Below are 20,224 nucleotides of genomic sequence, written 5' to 3'. Positions count from 1 at the left end.
GGAAGAAGAAACATTGCTTACCTTTGTTGTGTGACATTGCATACAGAAGACAGAGCACAAACAGGGCATAGTAATCGTCTTCAGCACAGTCCAGTGCATTATAGACCATATCAAGAAAAGGCCTGCAGAAAGGAAAAACTTTGAAGTGGTCAAGAAAAATCATTTACAGAAAAATCAGTAACTATCATTAGCTACATGTAGAACAGAAAAGAGAATCTACAGCAGTGCACATTTTCAGGCATTAAAACAAAAGTTAACCTGCTCGAGAGTACTCAGATCAGGGCCATGCCTTGTACTACATTCTGACATTAATTCAAATGTTTTAACAGGAATTGTTTCATAGTACTTTCCCAAGAGCTACTTGTTCATACATTTACTGGGTTTGTTTGTAGCACTTTTATGTATGCATGTAGAAGCATTGTACAGATTAAGTGTATATACACATAATTAGCTTCAAGGAGCTATCACTGTTGCATAAAAAATAACTAACTTAAAATCCACTTACTAAACAAGAGTTGAAAAGTTTTTATTATCATATAGCAAGAAAGCAGTTTTCACAAACAGTTTGGAGGAAGATAAGTTATTCTAAAGCAGTCAAAAACTTCATAATCAAAAAGGTATAGGAAAGAAAAAATGAAGAAGGAAAGAACATTTGAATGGAAAAATGAAAGCTTTGGGTTGCAGATGAGTTTTGTTTTCCTGGGTTTAAGCACGAGTGATCTGTGACACATACTCAGGAAGCTACAAACAGTGGTGAACTCATCCTTCACCTGTATCCTTAACAGGTAAGAAAAAACAATTTAATCGAGAAGATGTTTGGGTAGATCAAATATGGCCGAGATTCAGCTGGTATTAACCCAACCTTAACTGCAAGGCAACTTGGTTTCTTGTCTTAAACTGGTTTGCATCCAGCCAGCTCAAGTAAAGAGCACAAGTAGAAATTAAATTCTTTGATGTACTTTCACAGGGTAAGTGGCCAGGATGGACAAAAAATGATGAAAGACTCACAGTCAGCAGAAGAACAAAGTTTAGAGCTTAGATTGAAAACAGAATTCCCACCTGTTGATTAAAGTAATAAAGGAATAAAACCCTTATGCTACCTAACTCAACAATAACATTCAAAGCCATAAAACAAATATATTTTCCCCATCTCTAGACTCAGCAGAGAAGCAGCCACTACAAGCCCATCATGGTGGTTAGCAAAAGGTCAGAAGAGCTATCAAAGATGAGAACACAACATACTTCCATATCTATTCCTCATATAGATATATATCCATATATATTTCTCATATAGACTCATGTTACCTTTGTGGTCACACTTTATGACTTCAGCTGAGTGGCTTACATAATGATGTATGTAGCACTTCCCTTCAGTTCCATACACATTTGTGTTTTCGTTTACTAAAACAAGGCTATCACAAGAATAACACCCTGTTCCTCTGCACTTTTCATGACATCACAGCCATGTGTTTGTGCATTTCTGAAGCTGGATTTCATGCATCCTCTATAATACACTCAATTGCCACTAAGTTTTTATTCCTCTTTGCCCAAGTTTCACTTTGCTGTTCATATCTAAGACAATTTTCCCATACGATGGTCCTACTGTAGATCTCATGAAAGGAGAATATAGCTATTTGAGCAAAAGCAACCTAAATAATTAGTCATGTTGAAAATGAACATTCTGAGTAACAACCAAGAGTGCCTGCAGTCTTAAGAGCACTTCCGAAGCAATAAACAACCCCTACAACTGTCATGACATCCTGAAATGGGGTGTTTTAAACATAGCGAAAAGAGTTCAGACTCAAGGTTGAAAGAAGAAAAAGGGTCAAAATATCAAGGTACAAGATTACTAAAACACTTAAATACTAGGCAACTTGTCAGACCAACAACTGATAATAATTAACCTAAAAATTGACCTATGATGTTAAACTAATATCATTTTAATTTTAGCAAAACCTATGCTTTAGGAGGCAAAAGCTGCAGTTTTTATACCTGTTCCAGTTTGTTATGTCACTCCCAGAGGCAGCTGCACTCTTTTCTTCATCTGTTGTATTCTGTTCTGTCACAGCAGAGATAGACAATTCTGACAGTTTACATCTCTCCATGATTACCATCTCTATTTCTGAAAAACAAAAATTAGTATTTTCAAACATTTTTTACAAGCTCTTTCATATTTCCCACTTCTCATGTGAAGTCGCTGATGCAACTATGTAAGATGTATAACCACAACCTCAGAAGGGTTAATCAATAACTGGATGTAGGCAAATCTTCCCAATAGAAAAAAGCTTTCTTATATTTCAAGAAATTTAACACTATAAAAAGTTACACATATACATATGAAAGAAAATATAAAAAATGTGTCCAGTAAGTAAATAACAGTAATCCCCTTCCCCCCTAAATCATAAGAAGGAAACATATAGAACATCTTTTGGAAAAAAAAAAGTTTGTGAAAACACTTGTGAGTGCTAGCAGTGGGAAATTTTCAGAGAGGGTGTAAATGGGTTTCTACATCATCGCAAACAAGATACCTAGTCCTAAGTGATTCAGACCAATTGGTTTAAAGTAGAAATACTAGGACCAAGCATTTGCTTAAGAACTTGGACAAAGATTACTAGTTAACACACCAGTTTACACAGTAGATCACATCATACTTCCTTAAGATTACGGTGGACAACATATCATCAATTATTTGACATCATTTATGGAAAAAGAGGATCCTGGAAAGTCTTATCAGAGAGACCGCTTACCTCGACAAAACACAACCATGTCTGGAGAGGGCTGTCAAAGCACAAAAGGTCTTGTTTTCTACTCCTTGCATCCAATTCTGCCACTGTTCTCTCAATATATGCCTAAAGTAAACACTATTTTCTGCTGTACATCTGTCTAATAGTTACTAACTGCTAAAATAAACAGTTATGATGTGGCACGCATCCTACAAAACCAGTTCTTAAGGTTAGAGTTAGATCAAAAATCCTGAAAATAGGCAATTAAAAATCTAAGGTAAAGGATGTTTTTGATTTTGAACTATTAAGTATCTTCTAACATGTATTATTGCTTTTAGCATACTTGAACTTTTATCACTGAAACATGCACAGAATACCATCTTATAGAGGTGAAGTGCCTACACCATTTGCCTTACTGCAGAAAAGTTACGAAGTTGCGAAGTCTACTTATAAAGTGCTCCATAATCACATACAACACCAAGTGCATGCATTTGTGGTAAGAGCCAAAGACAGAAGGAAGATACAAAGACATTTTAATGTTTTTCAATCAGACTAGAAGTATATGTTCTGATAGAATGATTTAATGTGAGAAAAAAAAAGCAGCCAAAGAGAATAAAAAAGAATATTCCCACGTTTACCTAGTGCAACAAGAGAACAAGCCATGCAACAGATCAAAATTAGGTGCATACAGTAAATAGAAATATCCAAATACAAGTATCATTTTTGTTTGCTAGTATACTCACCTTCATTTTCACTGCTTGTTCTGATGCCCTTTGAACTTGCTTCTGTACCTTTAGTTTTATCAAGATCATCCTGGGTATCTTCAGATCCTCTCTCTTCTTCATCTTCTTCACCAACATTTTTATAGTTGGGTCTTTTCTGCACCCTCTTCTTCCCCTTCTGTTTGTTAATTTCAAGAGACCTCTCAAGCGTTTCTGTTGGTTTTATGAAACATCTGATACTTGACTTTGTCTGTAAATATTAAGGGTTTACACTGAACTACAGCAAGACATTTTTAATTCTGGTTGATAAAGAAACTTTAGTTCACACAAAACAGGGGCTTTAGAATGTAATTCAGCATATCACTTAAATTTCAGATCAGTTTCAAAATACATGAAAGCAGACCTCAGACAAACTGTACTAACTCATCAGTAAAAGTTATCTCCAAAGTAACATATCTTAAAAATTTGTCATTAAGCGTGTCATTTTGAAACAAGGAGATTCAGAATTATGCACTTTATCAATGCAAGGTTCTTGAAACTGTATTTTCCTTCTTTGAACTTTGCTTAACAGTTGAGGCAGTTAGTACATACAAAATTAAAACACTGCTTACAAAAAGGATAAAAGGCATCAAAATCAAGTGTGTATCAACAGCGATGTATTAACATGAAATACACTGACAAGAAAGCAAGAGGTACTCGATCAGTATGTTTTCCTGACAATCAATAGGACTAAAAGTTGGTTTCCTATCCTTTTGCAGCTTGTTTTTGAGCTGCAGTGCTTTGAGCTCCCTTCACACTTGTTTGGCCTGCCAGCTAGATCATCGACGTACATGCTGCCTCTCACCCAAAGCTACACAAACACCAACCAGCCAAACCTATCTGCTACTGAGAAGTGAAATATTCCTGGGGCTTCCTGCCAGCACAGGTCTGTACTGAAAAAACTGTTACAGAAACTTCATTACCTTTTAGCTCTTGATGCTTAACTCATGATTAGATGACACTGGCTAAAGGTTTCAAAAAGGGCAAGCAATAGGAAAGAAGTAAAACTAAATACAAAACTGGGGTTCTGTTCCTGGCCTTGTATATATTGAGCGCAGCAGGCACTGAAGATGAGTGCATCAAAGAGACCTCAGAAAAAGTTTGGAAAAAAACCCTCTCTTCAATTAATAAAGAACATGAATATGTTAAAAAAATTGAAAAAAATAAGATTAGGAGAAGATCAGGAAATAAGCCTTACAGATCAAGGGGCCAAGGTGTTTCTCTGAAACACCTGACTTAAGAGGTTTTATAGAAATACTGAACTCAGTTGTACTCTGAAACAAGCCACACAGTATGAAGAATCTTTCACAATACTAAAAACTACTCAACCCACAATGTGAAATTTGCCACACATCTTTCCCTGTAGCCTCTCCGACATATTTTTAACTGTACTGAACTGCAACGTAAGAAAATTATTAAACGATTGGGGTTACAACCACATTCCTTTTTATTGATGGCTTCTGGTCAGGAAAGTCGTAAGAAAATTGAAAAACACATTAAGTCTTATTCTTTATGGAAAAAAATAGGTAGGATGCAGACTGCAAGAAGCATTTAGATTTTTGCCTCCCTGCATTTACTTCTAACAATTGCTTCCTAGAATTCCGTGACTACTTCATGAAGAGTGCAGGTACTTAACATCCTTGTATTTCTAATATACTTCTGTTAGCCATTTGAGCAAAATAACAGAAGAGACCATTTGACAGTGATATGCTGATAAGCACTGAACCATGGTTTGGTTCACTGCCAGAAAGAATGCTGAGAAGAGGTCAATATATATATCCTGTGCTGCTAAATATAGTATATTAAAGTAATCTAAAAATTCAGATTTAGAATTAGTTTATACAGTATATAGTTTGATTACACATTTTAAGATATTGTTATTTCATACTTTTAAAAGTGTCTTTCCAACATATTTTCAATTCTGGTTTGTGCAATTTATGTTGGTAAAATAAGGTTGTACCAGTAACAACCTCTTACGGGAAGGAGAAAGTAGGTTAAACAAGAAACAAGAAATAGGTAGATGTGGCCCACATCCGAATTATGCAGGAAAACAGATCTCACAGGAAATAAGGTAAAACTGAGTGTGATAACTGCTAACAAGTTTAAATCCGTTCTGATGGCTACACATATTCAATGCTCATCTTGAGAAAAAAAATCTTCTGATACCATCTAATAGCAGAAATAAAGTGAAAAATATGTAAAGACAAGTGCGTCTTAATTTGCTGTTTCGAACTGGAGAACCTGCTCAAAGGAGTTTGAGCAATCATTAATGCCATATGATGTTCTGCAGATCTCCATGGGTACGTTATTGCCAATGCATAAGCTATCAGCAGTCGAGTCTTTTGTTAGGCTAAGTATTCTTTGCCTATTTAGTCACCTATTATGAGGGCAGGTGACCCAGCTTCTGGTTATCTCAGTCCCTACTCTCTACACCTCATTCTACTTTTAACTCATCCTGTTAGGAAGATGAATATAGACATTAGATTCTTACCTCCTTCTGCTTTTAGAAACTGTATGTTAATGAGAAACTGACAGTTACACTTCAACTTAAAATATTTCAAGACATCTCTGCTACTGGAGTTACATGCGTTAGGTACACTTCAGGGGTAACTGGCACTCACCATAACCGAGAATTATCCCCAAAACAAGCAGTTTAGGAGAGTATCAAAATGATTACCATGGGAAATTGTAATAGAAAGGAAGTAGTCAGAGATAAATTTAGGTACAAGAACAAACAAATCTATTCTCAGACAAAAAAAAAAGAAAAAGCTGTTCATCACTTTTTTCTATTAACCTCAGAACAAGCAATCCTATAGCAGCTCCTTAAGTAGCTCCCATTATTCAATGAAATTGTCCTTTCTTTGCAGCAGAATGCACCACAGCAACAACTTTGCTATGATTCTGACACACATAATAGTCTGAAAAATAGTCCTTGAAACGACTAGCATTGCTCAAAAATCATCTTTCTGCTCTAAGAAGTCCTATCACAGAGCAATGAGAAACTGTCTCATCTTTACCTACAGCTATCTATGCCTCTGTAGCTACAGCTTTAGCCTCAGCACGCTGAGCTGTACATCAGTAGAAACTACCACATAGTGCAAGCAGTAGCTGTTCACACTCATCAACTGACAGCAGCTCACTTGATAGCTCCCTCCGTGGAAGCGGGGCATGGAGCTCTTCCCCAGATTATTCCCTGTCCTTTCTGCAAATAACCAGGTTCCAGCAGTACACTTGCTGATCATACATGCTTCCCCTTTAAGGTTTCATTGAAGGACATGGCTGAATTTACTAAAAAATAAAGCTTCTCCCATGGAAGTTTTTTCCACACCCACCACTCTGCTCTCTTAGTAACAGAGATCCATGTTTTGCTAGGGATTTATCCTAGAAAGCCAATACCCCTCTCATTTAAGTAGCTGTTCAGGTAGAACAGAACCCCCAGCGTACGTAACGTGAGGTCACATCTTTAAGACCAGTAAGAAGCAGCAACGTAGACAGTATTACAAACAAAAGAGAGCAGAGGAACATACATTTATAGGAGCCCTCTAATATTCCTCACATTAGTGTAAGCACACAAACACATGCTACAGGTATTTTGCAACTGTGTACAGTAACTGTGACATGAAAAAAAATCTCGCTCCTGTTATGCTGAGATATGCTCCCCCACCCTTTCACCACAAATTTCCTAGTTACAAAAGTGCTTTTGCACAAGTAACACAACATTCAGCATGCAACTAGCAGAAGGTCAGACATTTCCTAACACAAATAAGAGACTCCTTTATCTTGAAATACTCAGTCAGCTTCACCATTCCACCTTAGAGTTTCTCCTAAAAAAAAGATTAGATTCTAAACATAAAATGTCAACTATATAAACACTAGAAGCCAAAAGCTACTGGCAAACATCAGCCCATGTAACTTCCATCACAGAATAGAAATAAATTGAGAAAAGTTGACTTGTAAGAGTTCTAGCATATGTCCCCCTTGAAACTCTGAGCTATAGCTGCTGACGGGAAAAGATTGTTACAAAAATCAATCTACTCTTTGTTACAAATCAAAGATGAAGTCAGTAACTCTTAACCGAACAGTCAGGCCTTAGGGGCAGGTTCACCCTTTAGACAAAGCTACAGGCAGAAGCCTCTTAACCAAAGTAAGGTCATACCCCCTTATTATTACTGTCCCCAAATAGGCGTTTAAAATTAATAAGAAAGCACTTCACAGTCTGAAGCCAACAACAAAAGAGAAAAATCATATATACAACACAATCTCAGAAAAAAGAGTAATAACAGAGTGATACAATTTCCATCTTTTTGTGGCTTGTCTATGTTCTTGTATTTGCATTGATGGGCTTTCACAGGTCATCAGTTTTATTACTAGAACACTAGGAATATTCAGATAAATTTATTTCATTCTATATCCAAAGGATTAACCATAAAGCCAGTTATATTTTTAAGGCTCTCGTTTCTACTGCAGACTGTGTAAGGGAATAATTTTATAGGAAATCTGTGATGACCAATCTTTATTTCGGCAGCAAAGAGTCAATAACCAAAACTTAACATGGACTTGATTATAAAAGCGTCCTATCAAAGACTCTAGAAGTCTTTGCAGTGTCTGACCACCACAGCAGAACTAAGTGTTCTTATTTCTGTCCTACACCTTTTTGTACCTCTACCTGCAATACATATGTACATGTACAAAAAACATAAGGAAACATTGGCAAGCAAAAACGTAATACTGCAAGATACACAGAGCACTTTTCTGCTGTCATATTTAACAACAAAATTGAAGTTTCCTAATGTTGCTCTTCTTTCCTAAACACAATAACCTTAACTTACCAGTTTTCAGATACTTGATTGTGTTTCAAATTAAGTATCTGCCTCTAAAAAAGGAAAAATTTCAAAGATTATTTGGCCACTTACTGTGTTTTTCTGAATGTCTTGCTCAACTTTAGAAGAAAACACCGACAGGTCACCATTAAGAATAACCTCAGCCAATGAATTCACCAAAGGGGCATAATGTATAATTAGAAAAACCTATTAAGATAAGGATAGAAAGAAACATCAGACATGTATTACAAGATGCATACAGTTTCACAATTTCAGTCACTGAATGTAATTTTTTGACCCTGTTGAATCTTACGTTACCTTGATGTTACTGTATATGTAAGCACTGACAGTTCGTGAAATTTGCTTCAAAACACAATCAGACATAATCCTCTATACAGGTATTTGTCCTTTCCCTACATTTTAAAACTACCTACTCTGAATAATTTTTTATACTCTTCTCTCCTTCCGAGATACAGGAATTCCCTGTCATCAGGTTTATGATGAGAGCCATGAGATATTCTAGCCAAATTAATGCAAATTAAAACTATTCCATATAAATTGTTTTTAGGAAAACATTATGGTACTGACCACTGACCTTTCTGCATGCCAACAACCAGCAGTACTCCAGTTCTCTGTTGTGCATATAATTATTTTGCAGTAATTCATCATGCAGTAGGCTAAACTGGATCAGAAGCAGCTTTTCTAGCTATAAAGTCACAATCACAGAATCACAGAATATCCCGAGTTGGAAGGGACCCATAAGGATCATCAAGTCCAACTCTTGGCACCGCACAGGTCTGCCCAGAGTTTAGACCATGTGACTAAGTGCACAGTCCAATCTCTTCTTAAATTCAGACAGGCTTGGTGCAGTGACTATGTCCCTGGGGAGCCTGTTCCAGTGTGCGACCACCCTCTCGGCAAAGAACCTCTTCCTGATGTCCAGCCTAAACTTCCCCTGCCTCAGCTTAACACCATTCCCGCAGGTCTTATCACTGGTGTTTACAGGGAATAGGTCACCTGCCTCTTCACTCCCCTTCGTGAGGAAGTTGTGGACCACGATGAGGTCCCCCCTCAGCCTCCTCTTCTCCAGGCTGAACAGGCCCAGTGACCTCAGCCGCTCCTCATACGTCTTACCCTCTAGGCCCTTCACCATCTTCGTCGCCCTCCTCTGGACACTCTCCAACAGTTTAATGTCCTTCTTGTACTGTGGTGCCCAGAACTGCACACAGTACTCGAGGTGAGGCTGGACCAGCGCAGAGTAGAGCGAGACAATCACTTCCCTCGACCGACTAGCAATGCCGTGCTTGATGCACCCCAGGATACGGTTGGCCCTCCTGGCTGCCAGGGCACACTGCTGGCTCATATTCAACTTGCTGTCAACCTCAACCCCCAGATCCCTCTCTGCGGGGCTGCTCTCCAGCGTCTCATCGCCCAGTCTGTACGTATAGCCAGGGTTGCCCCATCCCAGGTGCAGGACCCGGCACTTGCCTTTGTTAAACTTCATGTGGTTGGTGATCGCCCAGCTCTCCAATCTGTACAGATCTCTCTGCAAGGCCTTTCCACCCTCATCCCAGTCCACAACTCCTCCAAGTTTAGTGTCGTCGGCAAATTTGCTCAGAACACCTTCTAGTCCTACATCCAAATCATTTATAAAAACATTGAAGAGGACTGGCCCTAAAATGGAGCCTTGAGGGATCCCACTAGTGACCATCCGCCAGCCAGATGTGGCCCCATTTACCACAACCCTTTGAGCCCTGCCCATCAGCCAATTGCTCACCCATTGTATGATGTTTGTGTTAAGTTGTATGCTGGACATTTTGTCCAGTAGGATCCGATGGGAAACCATGTCAAAAGCCTTGCTGAAGTCCAAAAAGATCACATCAGCTGGTTTCCCTTCGTCAACTAGATGGGTGATCTTATCATAAAAGGAAATCAAATTTGTTAGGCAGGACCTACACCTCATGAACCCATGTTGGCTGGGACCAATGACTGCATTGTCCCCCAGGTGCGCCTCAATAACTTCAAGAATCATCTTCTCCATAATTTTACCAGGCACTGACGTGAGACTGACAGGCCTGTAATTGCTAGGGTCTTCTTTCTTACCCTTCTTGAAAACTGGCACAACATTTGCCAGCTTCCAGTCTATTGGGACCTCTCCAGATTCCCAAGATCATTGAAAAATAATTGAGAGAGGTCCCGTGATGACGTCTGCCAGCTCTTTAAGCACCCTGGGATGGATCCCATCCAGACCCATGGACTTGTATGGATCCAGGTGGAGCAGCAAATCCCACACACGTTCAGGGTCGGTTGGGAGTTTGTCATTCCCACCATCATGGTCCTCCTGCTCAGGGCACCCAGGGTCATCATCAGCATTGAAGACAGAGGTGAAGAAGGCATTAAACGTCTCTGCTTTGCCTATGTCAATGTCTGTAAGGAGACCTTCCCCGTCAAGTAGCGGACCTATGTTTTCTTTGGTTCTCCTTTTTCTGTTCACATATCTAAAAAAAACCTTTTTTATTGTCTCTCACAGACATGGCCAGCTTCAACTCTAGTTGGGCTTTGGCCCCGCGAATTTTCGCGCAATGGATTGCGTTCTAGCTCCAAAGCAGCTATGTAATACAGCAATAAGGGCTACTGCCTGTAACATCTAAGCACCTACCCAGAAGCATTAAGGTGCCTTACCAGAGTTCTCTGTTTACACTGAGCACTCTGTTTTGAGGCAAGGTGTACAAGGTTAGGCTTAAGGCATACAATGGGCTTCCAGACAGAGCCAGCTCAGGTCCCGCCACAATGACCTTGTATCAGCTTCCGTCCATTCTCTTCACAGGAAGATCACAGTTGAGAACCTACACAGTGGTTCTAACTGAAAAATCCCCTAATAATTTCCAAATCAGTAAACCTAAGCCTTGTTTTGACAACACATATCTAAATATGGTCTCCACAGGTTTTCTGATTAAAGACAGACCCATGCCAGACCTTCAAAAGGTAGGTGATGATCAGCATAGAGCAGTGACCTATGCAGAACTATGTGAGGTTGTTCAAAGTATTTTTGAAGTGTGTTGCAACTTCCTAAACTCAAGCTTATTTTGATTCAGTAAACATAGCTTGACTGTACACAGGAATATTTTTGCATAAATACCTTACATGCTCACTCTGAAATAGAAAAGGATTTTCATCTGTTAGCATGACACTCTCAAGTATTTGACTGTAATATATGAGTAATCCCTAAAAAAATATGTCTAGTATGAGTAACAGAAATAGTCAGATGGGTTTTCAGATACTCAGTGTGTATTTTTCCAGTTCCCAATCCAAAGAGGGAAAGAGATGCCTTTCTGCCAGTTACAGAAAAGCAGCTTGATTTTCTACATCCCATCCTATCCTGACACAAAAAATCCATTCCCAATTCTTTATGGTTAGGAAAAAAGTTCATTTTTCTTTATGAAAGAACATAGATGTAAATCTTGAAGTGACACCTAATCAATACTTTCCCTGAGATCAATGAGGTTAAAAGAGTTTGAAGTATACAACGCTATGATGTAGATCCCTTTAGTTACCAGAAGCTGTTGCTCCCAAGGTTTTATCTGTGGTTAATAACTCCCATAACACTGCAATTTTTAGGTTCAAATTAAGCATTAAGTTACATTTACCTGACAAATAACATTTTTTCAGAAAAAAAGATAAAATTATGGGCCAGACTACAATGAAATGACCAATGTAAAATCAAAAGTTCAAAGAAAAAAGTATAAATTTTATGAAATACAAATCAAAACTAACTTCAGAAAACATAATTAAAAAAATTAAGTCACAGCAACGTGCAGAAGACTACTGGAAGACAAGATTTGACATTCTCTACAATCAAAAAATGCACAACTATATGACTCAATTTGGAAAAAAACACATTCCAGATAGAAAAGGAGGTGGGACAGGTGAAAATGAGAAATAACAGGTACTTTTATAATTATTCCAATTATTGTAGAGCTATGGATTTAAGGTATAGGCATGATGAAATTTAAGTTGTGAGAAAGTTTGGGTGTAGACAAGTTTGTTTACTTTTAAAGGAAAAAAACATGAGATAAGAAAAACACAAAGCATAAAACAGATCTGTTTTTCAAAGAGGGAAAGTTCAAACCTAGTATATTTCACAGATTTAGGCAGATTCAAAGTGCAATACAGCATCTAGCTAAATTTCACCTCTAATTTTTACAAATTCTGTCCTCGAATGTTGCCTAGCTCTATTGTGCACTGTTTTATCAGGAGTTGTACATAAACTACAATGAATGCTCCAAAAGCTGCCATGTGCTATGGGATCCCTCAGAGGAATGGTATTAATTGAAGAAGCTACTTACTCTGTCTATAAAAGGAACAATTAACTTCTTTTTTACAATATGAAAACTGGCAAGTCTTTGACAATGTTTGCCAAATTTTCTGTAACATTTTTGCCAAAATAGTCAAAACACAGTAATTATTACAAATTTTAACAGCACTGCAAAGCACATTCTGAAATAGGACAAAATAATTTGAATACGTACTTGAGAAAGAAGATAGAGAGAAACCTGGAGACTTATTTTTGGACGCTCCCCACCCTAAGGAAGAGAAGTTATGAGAAATGCTGATTTATTTACAAATAACATTAATCAGTGTAGATGTTTTATTTAAAACAAAACGTGTAACATTGTATTGTTCTACATTCTATCACAAAATGTTCTCTAACCATTGTTTACCAAAAAGTAAATTTTAAAGAACATCATCTCAAACGAAGACTCTCCAATTAAGAATTTTACTTTACATGCCTAAGAAATGGCTATTGATCGCTTCCTTTCATGGTCACTTTAGTAACATTTTAACAGACAAGTATCTAAGGAGTATGTAGGTTTTCCTTATGCAATTATTCCTTCACAATGATTTTTTCTGATAACATTCATTAAAGAAAGCTCTGAAAATTAGCTACTCAGAAACAACAGAATGTTATCTATATAAAAAATGTTTTTGGCAGATATTTCAACAAACCAACTAAACACTGATGTACAAAAATAGTTGAATTATAACTTTCTCATCCAGTCACCTCATTTATGTTGTTTCAAAATACAAGCACAGACATCAACAGTATTGAACCTACTACTGAATATACCTGTTTAACAAATCACTATGCATATTGAAAGCAAGTAATTCTTTTACAACTTAAGTATTTGCAGGTATTAACTTACCTTATCCTGATTTACTAATGAATACACATAGAGGGGTAGAAAGAGCCTATTAAGTAGGTGGTCTGTCAGCACATCATTTAAAAATTCACAATTAATTATAAGGATATCATTAAGGTAATGCAAATGATCAAGATGTTCTGCTACCAGGTCACTCAACTTGCCCCTATTTCTGTGCCTGAAAAACAGAGCAGAAAGAAAGTCTCAGATAAGTAAATTTTAAAAACTTCGTGAAAGAATTCATGTACATCCCTTCCATCAATTGTCTTGTACAGATCAACTGCCTAAAGCAGATGTTGTCAGTACAGTCCACTAGTGCAGCTACAAAACAGTATTCAGGCATATGCTTGCTTTAGGCTGCAAATATAAAGATTCTCCCCAAGTTCTCACAAATAGTACTTTTACAAAACTTTGTTCTTCACTGCCAGAGTCTTTTCAGAAGCCAGTTATAAAATTTTTTTAGATTTGTTTCCAAAACCAGATGACATCTGTTTATTTAACTTCTGCCTTTTCATTTTAAGAAAGCATCAAACAGCTGCCCCGTATAAGGTGGGTAAGGAGTAAACCACAGACAATCTGAAGCAAGAAAGTATTTCCATAGTTGATAGTGGTGAATTACATAGGAATTTCAGTTCTGACAGTTCACATATAAAACAAAGTTCATCTTTCTTTCCCCTAGAGTACCTTTACACAGAGCTGTTCTGCTAGGATAGTAAAGAAGAGAAACATAAAAAGGGAAATTAATAAGATTAAGAAGCACAAAGTACCTTTAGTATCTTCTGAATATCTACTAAATTTAGCAGAATTAAAATAAAAATGAACAAAAAGCACGTTGCCAGACAATACTTTACTTGTACAGATATTAGCACAGATAGGGCACACAGCACTAACCAATATTAATCCAGAGCATCACTAAAATAACTTTGTGAGAATGAAAAGCTTGGATTGTCTGCAAAGAAACACATTCAGAAACTAACTTTGCTGGACTACTACAGAAAGTAAGGAGAGCATCGATGTCTGGGAAAAGCATTTTTATTCAATACCCGACATTTATAAAAGCTTACTCTTCATCAGTCTGCACACAGTTATCCAGTTCTATCACATGGCTTCCAATAAACCAAACAAGGTTGGAGAAATAAGGGACAGCAGTTTTATCTCTAATGTAATGCAGCATAGGTTGGTTGTCCACTGAAGAGAAATTGTAAAAGAGAAAAATCAGTTTCCATTCTTTTTTTGTTTTTAAGAAACAGAAAGCATCTTCTGGATTTTGAATACATGCCAGCTTTTCACACGAGTTTATACCTGATATGATCTTATGCATGAAATGGACATCTACAAAAGCATCAAATCAATTCTTAATTGGCTTAAATGAGCCTCATATCAAGATATATTTACATGTCTGAAGATAAATCAAGTAGAATTCAGAAAGGTGTTTTTTTTTTTTTTTTAGCACATTCTTTATTAAAAAGACAACAAAAGAGAAGAACAAAGCAGTAATACTGAAAGTCAGGCTAGTTAGACTTACATGACACTGCATTAAGGAACACAGGAATCATCAGTGAAGGAAGGGCAAAAGAAACAGACAACAGTTAACAGGATTAGGAACTGGGAGAGTGACATCCTCCAGAAGGGTTTAAAAAGCTAAAGCACAAAGCATCTAAACTAAGAGATACAGGGTAGGTGTTAGATCAGAACATATGCAAATGGATAGTCAGAGAACTATGAAACCTCAACATCTGAGCTGTGTTTTTCAACTTTAATTTTTACATCACTACAACATTCAACCAGAATTCTAAACAAGTGTATTTTTACCATAAAAATATTTAGTCATGGAAATACGCACAAACAGGTTAACAAAGCCTGCACTTCACTCTTTTTGTGAGCACACATTTGGGTTTACAGCTGGTTTAAGCAGGAAACAAGTACCAAGTGCTCATTTCTCAATGTACAAAAGAAAAATTGTCCCTAGTGGTCAATGCTACAAAGAACCAAACTATTATGGAGGCTATCCAGTTTATCAGCAAAATAAACTGTTCATGGCTTTAAAAAAGATCCTAGACTTTTTGATGAAGCCTGGCAAACTGTTATTGATAGAGAGTTGTGTAAATTCAAAATGTAGTTGTATTAAATATGGATTAAAAGATATTAAATACTACACTGAATATATTTCATACTGCATACTAACTTACAGCATATTGCTTTCTGAAGTAGAGATTATGAATACACACCAATTTTTCCCCACTGAAATCACTGTGGTATTCTCAGCCCATTACAGAATTTATGAACCCAGACAAAGATGTAGTGGCAAGTGACTTCTGGAAGTTGGCTAGTCCAAACCCATTCTCAAAGCAAGGCTAACTTCAAAGTTTAATCAGGAACTAAAAGTCCTTGCTTTTGAAGTTTTGAAGATCTCAAACAATACAGACTACTAAACTTCTCACAAAAAAAACTGTTGTAATGCTTATCTATTCTCTCCATGATTTTTTTTTTCCCTTATGTCGTACTGGAATGTCCAATACTGTAATTTGCTACTGCAGCCTCCCAGCCTTCACTGGGCACCTCTGTAAATAGCCTAGGTCTGTCTTTATACTAGAGTGGCTGCAGCATCTAGGAATTCTACAGTCATATTCTAATGCATTTCAACTCTAAAAGGAAGTGATGTAACCAGTAAGGTTACTGTTTCATATATTATAAAACTCAAGTTCATAAGAAAATACTTGATATTCTTCAAGCACTTCCCCCCCCCCCTTTTTTTTTTTTAAATACAGCCATATTCTGACCTCTGTTGGAACGGAAGCTAAAGTTTCTTGTGCATGCTTGATACTATTTCATTATGTTTCTTAAACCAGTTTCATCTGTGAGGAGATAGAACTATTTACAAGTACACACAGCAGGCTTAGGATTCTGCTTCATAAAAATCAAACTATGTACCTGAAGCATGTCAACCTGCAATGTTTTCAACCTCATAACACAAAGAAAACCCCCTTATGCTTAAAGAACTCGAGCTACAATGAAACAAGCTTTTTGTACACATGCCTTTTCTTAATATAGAAACCATACCTTTGTAGACATTTAAAGTTATAGTCCTAACAGCGATCCTGACCATGCTTTCTGGGTGGTTAAAAAATTTAATAGCTTCTGTGTACAAAGCGAAGTCATTAGTGTGCTGCAACAAGAGGAAAGAAAGCATTATGAATTAATTAACCACAACATGTACAGAATATTTGTTAGAAAATATTATTCATACAGAATTCCATGTATTCGTCAAATATCTTTACCTTCTACTTAAGAAACTGGTATGATTTCACAATGCACAATCAGTTGTATTTGTATCTCTGAATTAAAATGAACTGCTTTAAGCATCAAGAGGTTTCCATGTTAACTCTGCACACAGTCAGAGTGTTACTGCCCTCTTCTGGCAAAAAGTGACATGGATAGAGGAAAAGCCTATTTCCACTTTGGCTTTTGATTAATCAGCCTTTCTCAGACTTCGGCTAAGCCTCTTAGAAATGAGTGATGCAACAGAAAAGATCCTGTTCATAAAAGCACAGAAAACAAGGTACAAGCAAGTTGAATTCTCAATGAAGCAGACTTCAGAACTGCTGAAGCAGTCCAATATACCGCTAACTTTGAGATTTTATGAACCACCTTCTTTGTTATGCTTCCACAGAGATTCTCACACCTTAATTATCAATCATTGATACTACCATTATAACAATAAACTCAGGACAAACAAGTCATGCTCAGACGAGACTAAACAGAATATGTGCCAAATTGCTGCCAACTTTTGATTAAAGTCCTCTCATCCTTATACTGTAATTCCTTTTTTTCCCCCACTTACCTCATTGTAAAAGAAATGTACAGTATGATTGTTGAGCTTCAGGGAAAGAGTTTTCAAAAACGATATGTAATATGCCATGATCTCTTCATCAGAAAAGTCAAATTTGTGAACAATAATAGAATTTACATAGTTATTAGAAAGCAAGTAGTCTGAAAAACAAGAGACATCACACAGATTAATAAAAAATCATGCTATCTGCATTTAAAGTACCAGCTGGGAACAAACTAACTGATGCTTCAAGACATCAATTTTTAACTAAATAATTCAAGTGATGGCTGCATGCAGTAATAAGCGAATTATTGTTCCCTACAGATATCTTTGCTCCCAAGACCTTGAGTCAACTGAGAAGGGATATATACTTTCTCAATTTAGTAGTAAAGAACACTTATAACAACATAAACAGTAGCGTACATACAGAGTTCTCTCTTTTCCTCCCAAAGTCACATCCTTGCAAAGGCTGTCACATCACTTTCTCTACTTTATAGTCATGGAGTACTTTTAACCAATTATTAATTATTTCTCCTCTTTGTGTTTCTGAACTGAATGCCAGTCCCAATGATATCAGAACAGTTCCAGTACACATTAGAAGACAGAGCATAAACTGCATAAATAACCTGCAGCAGCAAGGCAAACTTCAGACCACAACTAATTTGATGGAAGAAACCCTTGAAATACGTAAACTTTTTCAATAGTAACCAACATGTAATGCTGCACTACTGAAAACTTACACTAAAAATACATCTTAAGAGTCAAATTACAACATTTGAGATTATGTTCAATTAAAAAGACTATTAGTAATACATAGAGATGGTTATTCTGTGAGGGGTCACTAGGACTAAATTGCATTAAAGTAAATTCAGTCAAATCTTGCTCACTTAATCCTAAACAGTTTTAAAATGTGTCCTTACACAGTGATGTTTCATGACTGATGTTCTCAAAAAGGATGTTCAGAGTCTGCAGCAGCTGTACACACACATAACGGCCAGACTTTTGACGCAAGATGTTCAAGAAGAAAACAAACATATTCTTCTCCAAGAAAAAGCTAAAATTAAGTAAAGAGGTGTCATTAAGTCACTTGTTGTATTTAATGAGAACATGATTTTACTAGGATCAGGGTTGATTCTAGGCATGTCGGACAAAGAGCATGTTTTACATTTATGCAGAATTACTGTGCAAAGTCTTCTGTGTAAGATGGGTATCATCAAAAACCTTAAGAACTAGGGCATTTAAACACAAATTATGCACTAAAAGGATGTCAAAATGTAAGTTGGATATACTTCAAAAACAAAAACACAAAATCTTAGCTTTCCTGCCTTGCTATCAGTTTTGAAGGAAAGAGTTTTTCTAAATGACAATGTTTTGTTTAATACTCACTTGCATCAGACAAGGAGCAAAAAGAGAAGGCAGCAAACCAGAATCAGGCACTTCATGGTTTATTGTTCAGTTTAAAAAAGAAATGAACGCTTGAAGCACTCAAACTAGAAATGCATGCAATTTAAAAGAGAAAAGTATGGACTCTTTCCTTTCAGGACATCACAAATACAAATCTATGTTTTAGTTGTTGTTGTTGTTTTTTGCATTAACTATAGAAAAAACTGCTGACCCCTAAAATTCTCCCAAGGAGAGAAGGCACTGAGGAATGTAATTAAGTTTCAGTATAGATATGAATAATCAGAACAGTTTTCTTAGTTCACATCATAACCCAATCACGTTAAAATCTTGTAAAAGTAAAACTAACCACTCCCTAAGTAAGCATACCAAACACCTTAGCTTTCCTTATCTCAATCACAAATTGCCTTCATAAAAGACTGTCTTGAAACAAACAGCCAAGCAATGAGCATTAATAGCGTCAGATTTGCAACTATGAACATTCATTTTGAAGTTATTTTTCTATCATTCTAATTTACAAGGATTAAAATGATATCTAAACAAAAATTCTACATATCATAGCTAGATTGAGATATCCATTTAGAGTGCCATATGAATTAGAATGAACAAAGGAATGTCATTTGATATTAATAGGTGTACTAAGTAAGTGTGGCTCTAAAATAGTTTAGATTTTTGTGTTTGTCAAAAGATTTGAGAATCAAGCAAATGCAGTATATAAAAATAGCTCTGAAATTGGAACACTTCCGTTAACACAAGTAAATTCTCTATTTCATAAGACAAGAATATGACCCTCTTTAGTTCTCCACTACAGGACATTGGCATTTCATGAATGTTAGTAGAAAACTGTCTTAGAAGAGTTAGCCGTTTAAAACCAGGTCTCTGCAACTCTCATCGTTCTTCAGATTCCGAGGTGAAGCTGCTGAGGAGTACTTACTCGAATACTGAGCTGTCATTCTGATCTCCCCATATAAGGATCTCTGTTATGGAACGAATAGTCTCTACCAGTAGGTTGCGGTTGTGATCTGTTACTGTTGTATTTTTAGTCAAAACATGATACATGTACCTAAAGGAGAAAAAATTAATAAATTAATTACACTACCCCGCCACTTCCATGTCCACCATACCGTGGCTGTCTTTACTCGATAACTTAATGTAGATATGCACATACACACACATGATTTCTAATCATTATACAATTTTAAAATCCCAAAATTTCCTTTTAATGCCAATGCAGAGTGAAAATAAATTTTAAATAGAATGTGACAAACAAAACTAACCCCAAACTAGCCAAGTGAGTTACAAATGCTTATGCATACATTAACACAGGAAGAAACATCAGGCAACACCTGTCCCATGGTGCTTCTTATGGTAACAGTGAATTTCTTAGGAACTACCTGACAGTTAAAGGTGTGAAGAGCAAGAGAAAAAAAAAACAACAAAAAACAGATAAGCATACAGCAGCCAACGTGGAAAAGCAATTCTGGAAAGA

The 20,224-nt window shown here is 36.7% G+C and overlaps 1 protein-coding gene across 8 annotated transcripts in view; it reads right to left on the bottom strand.

Moving 5' to 3' along the window:
- The window catches only part of CLEC16A (C-type lectin domain containing 16A), an 88,025-nt gene that overhangs the window by 57,085 nt on the left and 10,716 nt on the right, over positions 1–20,224 (bottom strand). For all 8 annotated transcript variants that reach the window (XR_004778989.2, XR_007708862.1, XM_035548955.2 and 5 more), the window contains exons 2-12: positions 19,670–19,798; positions 18,255–18,388; positions 17,347–17,495; positions 16,566–16,671; positions 14,570–14,693; positions 13,509–13,683; positions 12,834–12,887; positions 8,398–8,511; positions 3,467–3,695; positions 1,993–2,122; positions 22–122 (exon numbers count right to left, since the gene is read on the bottom strand). Coding sequence is in view for 6 of the 8 variants with exons in the window: in XM_035548956.2 (XP_035404849.1) it covers positions 22–122; positions 1,993–2,122; positions 3,467–3,695; positions 8,398–8,511; positions 12,834–12,887; positions 13,509–13,683; positions 14,570–14,693; positions 16,566–16,671; positions 17,347–17,495; positions 18,255–18,388; positions 19,670–19,798 (1,445 nt within the window). In the remaining 2 variants the exon portion in view is untranslated. The remainder of the gene's footprint in view (positions 1–21; positions 123–1,992; positions 2,123–3,466; positions 3,696–8,397; positions 8,512–12,833; positions 12,888–13,508; positions 13,684–14,569; positions 14,694–16,565; positions 16,672–17,346; positions 17,496–18,254; positions 18,389–19,669; positions 19,799–20,224) is intronic.

The sequence above is a fragment of the Cygnus atratus genome, chromosome 15 (genome assembly GCF_013377495.2).
Source record: "Cygnus atratus isolate AKBS03 ecotype Queensland, Australia chromosome 15, CAtr_DNAZoo_HiC_assembly, whole genome shotgun sequence".
In the NCBI taxonomy this organism is placed as follows: domain Eukaryota; kingdom Metazoa; phylum Chordata; class Aves; order Anseriformes; family Anatidae; genus Cygnus; species Cygnus atratus.
Note: the sequence above shows the minus strand (reverse complement) of the source record. Positions and strands in the feature narration are given on the sequence as shown.